The sequence below is a fragment of the Tupaia chinensis genome, unplaced genomic scaffold, assembly GCF_000334495.1.
Source record: "Tupaia chinensis unplaced genomic scaffold, TupChi_1.0 Scaffold148234_1, whole genome shotgun sequence".
Classification (NCBI taxonomy): domain Eukaryota; kingdom Metazoa; phylum Chordata; class Mammalia; order Scandentia; family Tupaiidae; genus Tupaia; species Tupaia belangeri.
Window position 1 is genome coordinate 5032127 of NW_006208084.1, and position 13307 is coordinate 5045433.

At 46.4% G+C, this 13307-nt stretch overlaps 1 protein-coding gene across 3 annotated transcripts in view; it reads right to left on the bottom strand.

Moving 5' to 3' along the window:
• The window catches only part of RFX4 (regulatory factor X4), a 208174-nt gene that overhangs the window by 176596 nt on the left and 18271 nt on the right, over positions 1-13307 (bottom strand). For 2 of the 3 annotated variants that reach the window (XM_006170357.3, XM_006170356.3), the window contains exon 1: positions 9081-9239. The exons of the other annotated variant lie outside the window; for it this stretch is intronic. In XM_006170357.3, coding sequence (XP_006170419.1) covers positions 9081-9156 — 76 coding nt within the window. In that variant the 5' untranslated portion in view covers positions 9157-9239. Of the gene's footprint in view, positions 1-9080; positions 9240-13307 lie in introns of those variants that run through there. 3 annotated transcript variants of the gene reach the window in all.

Consider the following 13307-nt stretch of genomic DNA (forward strand, 5'->3'; position numbering starts at 1 on the left):
AAGCAGTCATAAGAGGAGAGGAGAAGATTCCTCATGGCTCCTGCGAACTAGATTGAACTTCCAGAATTAGAAAGAAATTAACCCCTGGGGGCGTGGCCACATTACAATCCCTTCTCCTCCATTCTCCTCTGGGGATTTCTGGCACGCATGCACGCACACACGCCCTGTGGGATTTTTAAGCCGCCGGGTCCAGGACTTGAACTGCAGCCGACTACATGGAAGTCCAGTGACATAAACATTACATCATTTGGTGGTCCCAATATTTTAAAACTTCTTTTTTTTTTTTTTTGGAGAGGTTTTTGCTGTAGGGCACGTGCGCTCGCCAGACAGAGAGAGACAGAGAGACAGAAAGTGAGAAATCACCCCCCAGGGAGGAAGGCCACGCGGCAATCCCTTCTCCTCCGTTCTCCTCTTGGGATCTTGGGCACGCACGCACACGCGCCCAGCGTGAGTTTTAAGCCACCGGGTCCAGGATGCAAACCACGGTCGACTACGTGGGAGTCCAGCGACATAGCCATTACGCCAACTGCTGGTCCCAAAACTATTTTTTAACAATGACTTTCCGTCTTGCAGAGATCAAGAATTACTTGATAGATACATTGAATTTTGAATCAAACTGTGTTCTACCTTATGGATTTGTAGATTATGTGACTTAGAATAACAAAGGTCCCCGTATATTGAGCACTGCTTACGGGCCAAGTGTGGTGCAGATGTACCCTGTACACCACCAGACGCAACCCCATTACAGCCTGGTAAGGTAGGCGCTGTGAACGGGCACATTTTAGAGATGAGAAGTGAAGGCTGAGAGCGAGTGGGTGACTTGTCCTGTTACCCAGCTAGTAAGAGGCAGGGCCAGTACCCAGACTCACGTCATAATCACTGACTGAACTGAGCTCCCTTTTTCTCTTCTGTCCCAATTGTCCCCAGAACACAGTGCCAAAATTGCAGCATTGATTGCAGTCTACCTTGAATCAGAACTTTTCCTAAAACTCTATTTACATATTAAAAATTGTGCTAAATTCATTAACATATTTCCTCGTCAGTCATTTTCATATGTAGCAGGCTCAACAGGTTTAGAAGGTAAACATCATAAGAGTGAACATTATTGAGGGACCAGCAGATGGCATAATGGTTATGATGCTGGACTCCCACATAGTCAACCACAGTTCGAGTCCTGGACCTGGCCTCTGAAAACTCATGCCGGGTGTGTGTGTGCCCAAAATCCCAAGAAGAAAATGGAGGAAAAGGGATTGCAGTACGCCATCCCCCTGGTGGGTTCATTTCTCACTTTCTGTCTCTGTCTCTCTGTGTCGCTCTGGTGAATGCATGTGCAATATGGCAAAAATCTCTCTCTCAAAAAAAATTAAAAGCAACAAAAAAAAAGAGCTTTATTGGGACCAACAAATGGCATACTGGTCCCAATGTCACTGGACTCTCACATAGCCAACCGTGGTTCAAGTCCTAGACCAGGAGGCTTGAAACTATTGGGCATGTGTGCATGCATGTCCAAAATTCTGAGAATGAAAGAGAAGGGATTGTGGCATGGCCATCCCACCTCGGGGGTGATTTCTTGCTTTCTGTCTCTGCCTCTCTCTGTCTCACTGGCAAGTGCACACTCCCGACAGCAGAAAATCTCTCTAAAAAATAAAGAATGGACATTATTGGGGCCAGCAGGTGGCACAATGCTAGGGCACTGGATTCCCACATGGCTGACCACTGCTCAAGTCCCAGATCTGGTGGCTTGGCTTGTTCACTCCTCTCCTCCCCAGCTCTCTCTCTCTCTGCCTCTCTCTGATGACTACAGCAAGTTAAAGTAATAATAAATAAATACATAAAATTAATCATTCTTTTTCAAAAATGGACATTATTCTATTCTAAGCTATTTATTTTGACCCTCGATTTCTGCCTGGAATAAATGCTATAGCCTGGCCTCACTAAATGTTACATTAGTGACCCACATGGCATCAAAAAAATGCATAGTCTATAACTAGACATGTCCACCTATCTGTAGAATTTCTTAATCATTTTCTTCCTTACCACATAAGGCAAGGCCTGAAAAAGTAGAACACATCAGTGGTAATTTTCCAAATAAAGCAAGCAAAATTCAACACACATTTAGATGCAAGACACCGCTAAAAAAAAAAAAAAAAAAAAAAGTAGTGAGTGATATAAACATGAACAAGTATGGCCTCTGCCCTCTCGTTACCAACCAGAAGGCAGGGCATGAGTTGGACCCTGTCATTTCTGTCTGTCCATCACCTCGTGCTCAGTGACCGGCCCTGTGACAAGCCCCAGAGATTTTTGCACAATAAATAAGGCCTGTTGAATGCCTTACATTTTTACTAGAAACTGCTCAATTGCTACTGCACGCCAGCTACTTCGCCAGGCATTTTCACATATGTGGACTAACCTGACCCTCAGAACTGTATTTTACTACCTCTATTTATATGCATGGCAACTCAGGCTGGAAGCAAAAGTCCTATAGCGAGGCAGACTGTGGGCCATGCTGGAATACTGGCACTGTGTCACAGGGCATGGGAGAAGAGCTCAGTTCACACAGGGATAACTTCCTGTTCTCACTGGCCTCCTTCTTGATCCGTGAAAGTCACCAGACCTTTCAGTAAGGACCAAGCTTGTGCTAAATACGCGACAGGATTTGCCAGTGGCTGTGAGTGAGCTCCTGAGCTGCAAAGCAACTCTCCCGATTTCTCGGGATCATGGGCAGAAAGGAGGGTACCTGTGGATTTTTACTTTACAAGGAGTTTAATTCATATTCCTGGGAGGCAAATCTCAGGGCTCTTAACCTTTTCCTTCCTTCCTTCCTTCCTTTCTTTCTTTCTTTCTTTCTTTCTTTCTTTCTTTCTTTCTTTCTTTCTTTCTTTCTTTCTTTTTTGTGTGTGCACTCAGTGGAGAGACAGAGAGACAAAAGTGGGAAATCACCCCCCTAGGAGGGATGTCCATGCCACAATCCCTTCTCCTCCATTCTTCTCTTGGGATTTTGGGCATGCACACAAAAGCACCTGGCATGAGTTTTAAGTTGCCAGGTCAGGGACTCAAACCGTGGTCAACTACATGGAAGTCCAGTGTCCAATGATGTAACCATTAAGCCATCTGCTGGTCCCATGACTCTTTGAATCAAAGACTTGGAAACCCCAATTTGAAATTACTTTCTCGGGGCCCTCTGGTGGCATGGTGGTTAGAATGTTGGATTCCCACAAGGCCAACCATGGTTTGAGTCCTAGACCCATGACTTAAAAGTTACAACAAATAAAGAGCTAAATAAAGAAGTACATGTTAGGGAAGAAGAGAAGGAGGAGGAAGAGGGAAGGAAGAGACAGAAAAAGGAGAAGAAAAGAAAAAAGGAGAGAAATGAGTTTCTCAGGTTCATCCAAGAGGGACAGACTCTTCAAAAAGTTCATGGAAAATGCATAACATGAAAAAGCTATCCATGGAGTTCGAAATTCCTTTTCCATCCAAAGTAAACCAGGGCTTTAATTCTATTTTCCCACAAACTTTCTGGAATCCTTTTGTATGGTAAGGTTGAGTAGAGCCATATACAGTTATTGTTTCGTTTTTTTCTTTTAATTGTCAGAGGGCATGTGTGCTTATCTGAGAGAGAGAGAAAGAGAGAGGCCAAAGTACTCACTCATGGGTACTTTCCCATCAGGATTCTGGGGACACACACACACACACACACACACACACACATGCCTGTGTTTTTTCAAACCACTAGGATTTGAACCATGGTGGCCATGCAGGATCTGTCTTTCTTAACCATTAGGCTCAGGGCCAGACTATTACTTTTTGTTTGTTCGTTTGTTTGTTTTCTTAATGAGAGAGAGAGAGATGAGCACCCGCCCCAGGGCCACAGGATCTGATCACACTGTGATTTTCTTTCTTCCAGTTCTCTGGCCCATCAAATCTTGGGCACTTGAGCATATTCCTGACCTGTTTCAGGTACATCTGGCCTGGGATTCAAGCTCCGGTCTCCATGTGAAATCCAGCTTCTCTGGAGCAGTGCACTCAAGCTGCTCCAAGGAGCTGGCCCAGGTTCTCAGGAGGCTTTGTTCTTGTTCAGCAGCAGATCTTTATAAGCAAGTAGCCACACTAGGGACACGGCCTGTCCAAGACAGTCCAAGGCTCCGAGTGCTGTTGATCAGGCAAGAGAACTCAATTAAAATGGTTATCAAGGGCCAGCAGATGGCTGGATCCCACATGGCCAACTGTGCACCTTGAGTCCCAGACCTGATGGTTTGAAAAACATGCCAGGTACATGTGCATGCATGCCAAAAATCTGGGAGGAGAATGGAGGAGATGGGATTGTGATGCAGCCATCCCTGATTTCTCTCTTTCTCTTTCTTTAGCTGTCTCTCCCTCAGGGAGTGCATGAGCTTTAAAGCAAACTAAACTTAAGAAAAATAAAAAGATGGCCATGGAAAGTCAGGCGGTCTTTCAAGTTTAGAAAGCACATTGACAGGGATCAGCAGGTGGCGTGGTGGTTAAGGTGGTGAATTCCCACATGGCCAATTGCGGCATGGCCATGTTCCCTGGGAGGGTATGTGTGGAGACATTTTCCTCTGTCTCGCTCCATCTCTCTCTGGTGTGTGCACATGCCCTATGGCAAAAACCTAAAAACAAAACAAGCAAATAGGCAGAAAAACACATTGACAGGGTCCTCTTAGATTGTCCATTCATTCACTCATTTTGTAAATGACTGAGTTTCTTCAATACAAAGTCCTAACACAAGAGATGGATCAGTTATTGAGACAGCTCCATGGCTCCTGTGATCTAGCCATTTGGGGAGAAAGGAAGATGTCCCACTGATAACTGGGCCTCCAGCATCCAAAACTCGCGTGAACAGCCCTTCTTCAAGAGGCAGACAGCTCCATGGCTCCTGTGATCTAGCCATTTGGGGAGAAAGGAAGATGTCCCACTGATAACTGGGCCTCCAGCATCCAAAACTCGCGTGAACAGCCCTTCTTCAAGAGACAGCAAGAAATATGGGGAAGCAGGAAAATACCTCTACCACATGGGAAAAGGATAGCTCCTCTTTATCCACACACAGTTCAATGGAAATCATGGAAATGTCTGATAAAGAATTCAGAACATTCATAATGGCAAAGCTAACAGAGATGGAAGAGAAGAGAGACAAGGAACTGCTGAAGAGAAAGGAGAAAGGAGTTGAAGAGTTCCAGGAGGTAAGGAAATTCATGCAAGATCTAAAAGAGGAATTTCACACTTTACAAAAGAATCAGATGGAACTGTTAGAGATGAAGGCTATAATACAAGAAGTCAAAATCTCCCTTGAAAGTATTAAAAGCAGACTAGATCATACAGAAAATAGAATCTCTAATGTAGAAGAGAAAATGGTTGGCCTAGAAAAATCCACCGCGAAGACTGAGAAAATGGCCCAAAAATTTGAGAATAATATGCGAGAAGTACTAGATACCATCAAACGTCCAAACATCCGGATAATAGGCATCCCAGAAGGTGAAGAGACTCATAAGGGCATTGATAATCTATTCCATGAAATCTTACAAGAAAATTTTCCAAACCTGGAGAGGCACTCAAAGATTCAGTCCCAAGAAATACAGAGGACCCCAAATAGAATCAACCCAAGAAGATCTTCTCCAAGACACATTATAGCCAGATTGACCAAAACCACAGACAAAGACAAGATACTAAGACTGGCAAGAGAAAAAAGGCAAGTTACCTACAAAGGGTATCCCATCAGACTAACGGCAGACCTCTCATCGGAAACAATGAGAGCGAGGAGAGAATGGGAAAATGTATTCAAAGTATTAAGGGAAAAGCAATTTCAACCGAGAATTCTGTACCCAGCAAGGTTATCGTTCATTTGGGAAGAAAAGACACGAACTTTCCCAGATAAACAAAACCTGAAAGAATTTACCAGCACCAGACCGGATCTCCAAGAAGTTCTTAAGGGAGTGCTATGTCAGTAAAATTAAATGCAGACACACAGAAATAAGAGTTCAGAAACTAAGAAAATGGGCAACTTAATTGTAGGGCCAAAAGCTGGAGTTGAGTATTACATCCCAGATTTCAATCTGGAACATCGAACCTCAACAGATACAGAAGAAAGATTAAGTACATGAGACTGAACTGATGAAACAGTATTCTACGACTTGACTAAAATATTGCTGCTTTTCTTCTAAGCTTTGTTGTCTGGTTTTAAGGACTTTTGTCCTGTCTTCAGCTATCAATAGATTCATGTTCCGACTATTTGAACAGAATACTAACCTGTTTCTAGGCTTTAAGTTTCAAAGAAATATCCTTACCAGTTCAAAACTGCTTTTCTTGAAACCATCGGCTGATCTTGCTATTGAAAGTAGTTAGATTACTTATGATATTGTGTGACCAACGAAATGTTGGGGGAAAAGGGATTGAAGACAACTGTAGACAGCAGAGATAGTGTAATAAGAGAGTGGAATAGGGCAGAGGGCTAGACATGGGGTAAAAAACATATATATGAAAGTAGAAATGGAATATTATGGATGATAACATGCATTATTAAGCCACTATATAGTATATTCTAGATGGGAAACCACATTTAGAATGTTGTGATGATGCTCAGGGAATGAATGTAAATTAATAAAAAAAAAATTTTCAGAAGAAAAAAAAAAGGCATTAGAAATACCTATTTGATGACTGCAGTTAAGCTATATAGCCCTAGTTAGGTGCTACTTTACAGTATGTTCATTCTACTCACTGAGGTTTATGCCTAAAGTCCGTCTTGTGTTCATGGATATGTACATATCAGCTGTGCTTGCTATTGAAAATATTTAGATTTATTAAGATATTTAGTGAAACAATAAAATGGGGGAGGCATAGAAAGCAACAATAGATACCAGACACAGTGTGGGAGGAGGGTGGGAGATGGCAGAGGGTGAGATAGGGAATCAAGGATGGGAAAAAAGGCAAAATATACAGAAAACAAGAAATGGAAAATGATTTGTTGACAATAACACATATGTTGATGTGCTTGACTGAGCCAATATACAGTGTATTCTCAATGGAAAAATCTCATTTTGTATGCTATAATGATGTACAGTGAATGAACGTAAATAAAGAAAAAAATGTATTAGAAAAAAAAAATAAAAAAAAAAAAAAAAGAGATGGATCAGTTATTCAACAAGAAGCCAATATAATATTACAGTAGGGTATCTCCAGTGAACCAGGGTCTTAAGACCTAAGAGTATCTTGTTTATTTATTCCTTTTTATCATTAACTTTCCCTATCCTTGAAAGGTAAATTCCAACAACCTTGTTCATCTTGTTCAGTGCCTTGTCCCCAAGGCCTAGAATGGCAGCAGGTGCTTAGCTGCTGGTGATGACCATGGTAAAGTACGTAAAGTAGGGTAATGGACCAGAGAATGATGGATGGGGGAAGTCTACCATCAGAAAGGCCTCTGAGGGGCCAGTAGGGGGCAGTAGGTGGAGGCTAAGATGCTGGATTCCCACATGGCCTACTGCAGTTTGAATCCTGGACCTGGTGTCTTGAAAAGCATGCTAGGTGCATGTGTGTGTATTCCCAAAATCCCGAGAGGAGAATGGAGGAGAAAGGACTGCAGCATGTCCATCCCCTCTGGGGAGTGATTTCTCACTTTCCCCCCCCCGCCTCTCTCTCTCTCTCTCTGTGGTGTCGTGGGGGAGCCAATGTTCTCCTTAGAAAAAAAAAAAAAAAAAAAAAAAAAAGAGAGAGAGAGAAGGAGAAAAAAGAGAGAAAAGCCTCTGAGAAGAAACAGCCTTTGAGCAGAGACTGAATACAGAGGGAGCAAGACCCCCAAAGTCTCGGAGAGAAAGAACCACAAGACCAAAGGCCCTGAGTCAGCACGTCACTTGACCTGTTTAAAAAATGGCAAGAAGGCCCTGAGTGGCCGACGTGGAGCAACCAAGGGGGAGTAACACACCATGAAAGAGAAGACAGAGGCAGGCTCGGAGGGATGTGGGGCTTAGAGTCAGAACAACTGGATTACAAATCCCAGCCTGGCCACTTATTAGCTATGTAACATTGAGGTGGCTCCTGCACGCTCCCCGACCCCTACAAGATTTCTCCCACTGAAATAACGCAGGTAAAACATGCAGTGCTCGGCTCTGTGGGCCATGGGGAACTGAGGCAGCCTCTCCGCGCAGCAGGAAGTCTGTCCCCACAGAGCCCATGATAGGGACAGATGTCCATGGCCACATCTAGCATGTGCTGAGTGCCCTCTGCGTGCTGGCTATTGCCGGAAATGCCTCATCCCTACTCCAACAACCGAAGCAGAGACTTTTTTATCTCCGACTTGAGAAACTAGGTCGAGTTCCCCAGCTAGTTGGTGGCCAGGAGGGGTCAGGTCCATCTGACTCCAGAGCCTGCTCTCACTGTGGCAGACAGACTCCCTAAGCTGTGTCCCAACCACCCCCTAGCCAGGGGTGCTTTGGTCTTCTAATAAGGTGCTGTAGGGCGCAGAGAAGAGACTTCCAGTTCCTCTGGTGGTTTCGCAGTGGGGTGGCGTTTCAGTGGGTCCTTCGAGAATTAGGCACCTGCCAGGTGAGGGTAGAATGAAGCGCATTTTGGGGCAACTGTGTCACTCTTACCGACATAAGCACAAAGTTGTGAACAGCGTGGTGGGCTCCAGGGAAGGTGACTGGGGACCCAAGGCGCGGTGAGAGACAGGTGAGAGAGTCGGTTAGAGCAGAGTGCCAAGGCCTCATCCACCAGGCCAAGAAGCCCGCAGGTGACTGGAACCAGGCGAGGTTTTTAGGCAGCGGGGGAGAGGAGGGGATGAGACCTGCTATGAACACTGGCTGGGAGGAGGGAGGCCTCACCTTGTGATCCTGAAGAAAATGGCGCCCAACTAACACCATCACTGGGCTTTACTAGAAAGCATTTTTCAGTCCTTAGGTCAATAGTCTTCTGGGGTGCTGAGCTGGGGCCTACTTTCCCGCATTAGGAACTTGCAGCTTTAGAAACACTGCATGAAAGGGTGGACACGCCACGCTGGCACTGACCAAGGGACCTGGCCCTGGGTCCCTCTGAGTGCCAGGGACACTCCAGCCCTGCCCGGGCCTGGTCCTTACCGGTGGAACTGCAGTGCTGCCCAGGCCTGCGCCTGTTTCCTCCTCCAGCACCAGAGTGTGTTCTCCTCCTCCTCATTCTCCCTCAGCCCTTTCCCTGCCTCCCCTGGGTCCCGCGAGGTGGTGACACAGGAAGGCTGGGCTCTAGGAGACAGCAGCTGTGGCCTCTCCAGGAGGGGACCCTCAGGTCAGTGGGTTGCCATGGTGACGTCACAGGCCCAGCCCCAGGGAACTGCTGGGTTCCAGTGAGGGGCCTTGCCCTGCCTCTGAAGTGGCAGGCCCCCCCGCCCCCCCCGTCAAGTGGCAGCCCACCCTGCCCCCGCTGTCACTCCTTCCCTCGCTCACCAAACACTGAGTTAGCGCCTGTTGTTTACCTGGCTCTGGGGGTCTCGGGGTGAGCATGGCAGGCAGGTGCCTGCTGTCAGGGTGCTTACACTCTGAGGTGGAGTCAGATGGAAACAGAGCAGCGAGATGACTTTAGGGAGAAACGGGGGCCATGAAGAAGTAAAGCCACGGCCCCCGCTGTCACTCCTTCCCTCGCTCACCAAACACTGAGTTAGCGCCTGTTGTTTACCTGGCTCTGGGGGTCTCGGGGTGAGCATGGCAGGCAGGTGCCTGCTGTCAGGGTGCTTACACTCTGAGGTGGAGTCAGATGGAAACAGAGCAGCGAGATGACTTTAGGGAGAAACGGGGGCCATGAAGAAGTAAAGCCACGGAGTGGGAGGAGCACAGACTGGGGGTGGAGGTGAAGTTGGAGTGCAAGGCCCAAGGGGAGCAGGCTTGGAGGTGTGAGGAGGAGCCAGGAGACCAGTGCTGTGGAGACGGGGAGGAGGGGCAGAGTGAGCGGAAATAGGTCAGAGTGAGGAAGGGCCTAGAGTGTGCAAGGCCCTGTGGGCCATCGTAAGGAAGCCATGCTCATTCCAAGTCGCTCAGAAGCTCCGGGAGGGCTTTAACAGTGAGCATGAACCGCATTGGCTCAGCAAGGGTCATCTATGACCCTTCCATCATTGTTTATTTACAGAATACGATGAACCAGGTGACGGGCTACACAGTAAGAATACAGCCTCGAATGAGACAGTTACAGTCTCTGTCCTCGTGGCAGGTTAGAGTTCAGTGTGGGAGTCAGCTATAAATAATCACACAAATAGGGACCAGCAGTTGGCATAACGGCTATGTCGCTGGACTCCCGTGTAGTTGACCATGGTTCAAGTCCCAGACCCGGTGGCTTAAACTAACGCCAGACACCTGTGCATGCATGCCCAAGATCCCGAGAGGAGAATGGAGGAGAAGGGATTGCAGCTTGGCCATCCCCCCTGAGGGGTGATTTCTTACCTTCTGTCTCTCTGCCTCTCTCTGTCTGTCTGGCTAGCGCACACGCCCTGTAGCAGAAACCTCTCCAAAAAAAAACCCAAACAAAAACAAACAAACAAACAAAAACTGGACAACAAAGCTTAGAAGAAAAGCAGCAATATTTTAGTCAAGTCACAGAATGTTGTTTCATCAGTTCAGTGTCATGTACTTAATCTTTCTTCTGTTGAGGTTCGATCTTTCAGATGGAATTCCGGGATATAATATTCATCTCCATACATTGTTCCTACAATTAAGTTGCCCATTTTCTTAGTTTTTGAACTCTTATTTCTGTATGCCTGTATTTAATTTTACTGACATAGCACTCCCTTAAGAATTTCTCGGAGATCTGGTCTGGTGCTGGTAAATTCTTTCAGGTTTTGTTTATCTGGGAATGTTTGTGTCTTTTCTTCCCAAATGAACAATAATCTGTCTGTCTGGCGAGCGCACACGCCCTGTAGCAGAAACCTCTCCAAAAAAAAAAAAAAAAAATCACACAAATAAAGATGTCATTGCCAAGAGTGCTATGGGAGAGGAAAAAGGGAAGACCTGTCCTAATCGGAAACTTCTTGGAGGAAGTAGCATTAAACTGACAGCTAGAGCCTGAGAAGGAAGCCTAGACCCGGGGGAAGCAGTAACACTGACCTGCAAGGCTGGAAGCCACATGGCTGCCCGAGGGTGTGGATCCCCAGGCCAGCCTGAAAATATGCTGGCCACGGGGAACCTAGGATTCTGGAAAGGTGGAGGGGGGGAAAGAGAGTTGTGGTGTGAAAAGGCCCTGTCCCCTTTCTCTCTCTCTCTCTCTCTCTGCACGTCTCTTTTTCTAGGTCTCACTCTCTCATGTGCATACAATCTCTACCATTTCAAAAAAGGATGGCAGAGGACATAGTGGCTTGCTTTTTTGCTTTCCCTCTCTTTCTCTCTGTCTTCTCTGATCAAAATTTTTTAAATAATAAATTAAAAATTAAATAAAATAATTCTCTTTCTTTAGAGATGTTTTCGCCATAGGATGCGTGCACTCAACACAGAGAGAAAAACAAAGACAGTAAGAGGGAAAGTGAAAAGTCACCCCCTGGGACAGTGGCCATGCTGCAATCCCTTCTCCTTCATTCTCCTCCCGGGATCTCGGTCATGCGTGCACATGCACCCGGCATGATTTTAAAACCACCAGGTCCAGGGCCTGAATCATGGTCGGCCATGTGGAAATCCAAGGGTGTAACCATTTTCTGGCCCCCAAATAATATATATATATATATTTTTTTTTTTTAAAAGAGGGAGTGGACAGTAGGTGGCAAAGTGGTTAAGGCACTGGACTCCCACATGGTCGACTGTGGTTCGAGTTCCTAGCAGCTTGAAAATCACACTGGTCACATGTGTGTGCGTGCCCAAAATTCCCAGGAGGCGAATGGAAAAGAAGAGATGGTGGCATGGCCACCTCCCTTGGGGGCGATTTCTCACTTTCCCTCTCACTGTCTTTCTCTACCAAGTGCATGTGCCCTATGGCAAAAACCTCAAAAAAAAAGAAAGAAAGAGAGAGAGAAAAGAAAGAAAAAAGAAAAGAAAAGAAAAGAAAAGAAAAGAAAAGAAAAGAAAAGAAGAGAAGAGAAGAGAAGAGAAAAGAAAAGAAAAGATGAACTAGGTAAAGAGGAAGGAAGAGTGTGTCTGGTGAAAGGAACAGCACGTACGAAGGCCCTGAAACTGGCAGGAGAATGATGCATTCAAGAGACTGACCAGCAGCCTGTATGAAGGCGTAGTCACGCAAGTACTGACTCGGCCTGTGTCTGCTGAGACTGCCCTGTTTGGCCCTCCGTCAGATGCTACGGGTCGTACACACACGCAAGCCTCGGTTCTGTATACTCAGTGCTGCGTTGAGGAGCCTGGGCTTTATTTACTAGGTGGTGGGATGGGCAAAGTCTTGCTGTGGGCACCTCCTTCTGCTGCTAAACTCATCTTGAGAGGAGAGGACAGAAGCAGGAGGCATGGGTTAGGGCGACCACATCACTTATTCACATCTGGACACCTTCGAGGGTGGAAAGTGGTCTTATGAATAACGGCCAGGACCATCTGCGTTCACCAAGATTGTCCCAGGCAAACTGAAACTTAAGATCCCCCTCAGTAAGAGGCTAATTATCACCCAGTTAAGTCCTAGAGGCCCCAAACTGGACAGATTCAGTGAGGAAGGAAGGAAAGTCTGGATGAGAAAAGATAGCCGTGGCCCTCCTTCTGGTTAATTGCATTCAGTCCCCTAAGCCACCCAGTGGTCACTGTCACCTTTTCTCATCCTCATCAGTGGTAGAGCTGAAGTGACACTGATGACATTCTCTTGGAGGGTGGCCTCCCAGAGCAAACACCGGCATCTTCATCAACATCATCAACATCATCAACATCATCACCATCACAGCAATGACCTGCCCAAATACACACAGCTGGGGTGCAGGTGGCCAGGACTAGAATCTGACTCTCACCTAATCGTTGACCTGTACTGTAACACCCATAATTACATGCGCTTTAACGCCTTCTTGTGAATACTAAGCTGTGTCTAACGTAACACCAAACACCCAGTAGGTGCTCAATGTCACTTTAGGAACATTCAACATCTAGAACTCTGAAGTGCTCAGAGAGTTTAGCTTGGGGTCATTAGGTGCAAGGTACAAGAATGAATGAAGGGAACCAGCAGTTAGCGTAATGGCTATGTCGCTGGACTCCCACGTAGTCGACCGCGGTTCGCGTCTCGGACCCGGTGGCTTAAATCTCACGCCGGGCGTGTGTGCGTGCATGCCCAAGATCCCGAGAGGAGAATGGAGGAGAAGGGATTGCGGCGTGACCATCCCCCCTGGGGGGTGATTTCTCGCTTTCTGTCTCTCTGTCTCTCTCTGTCTGTCT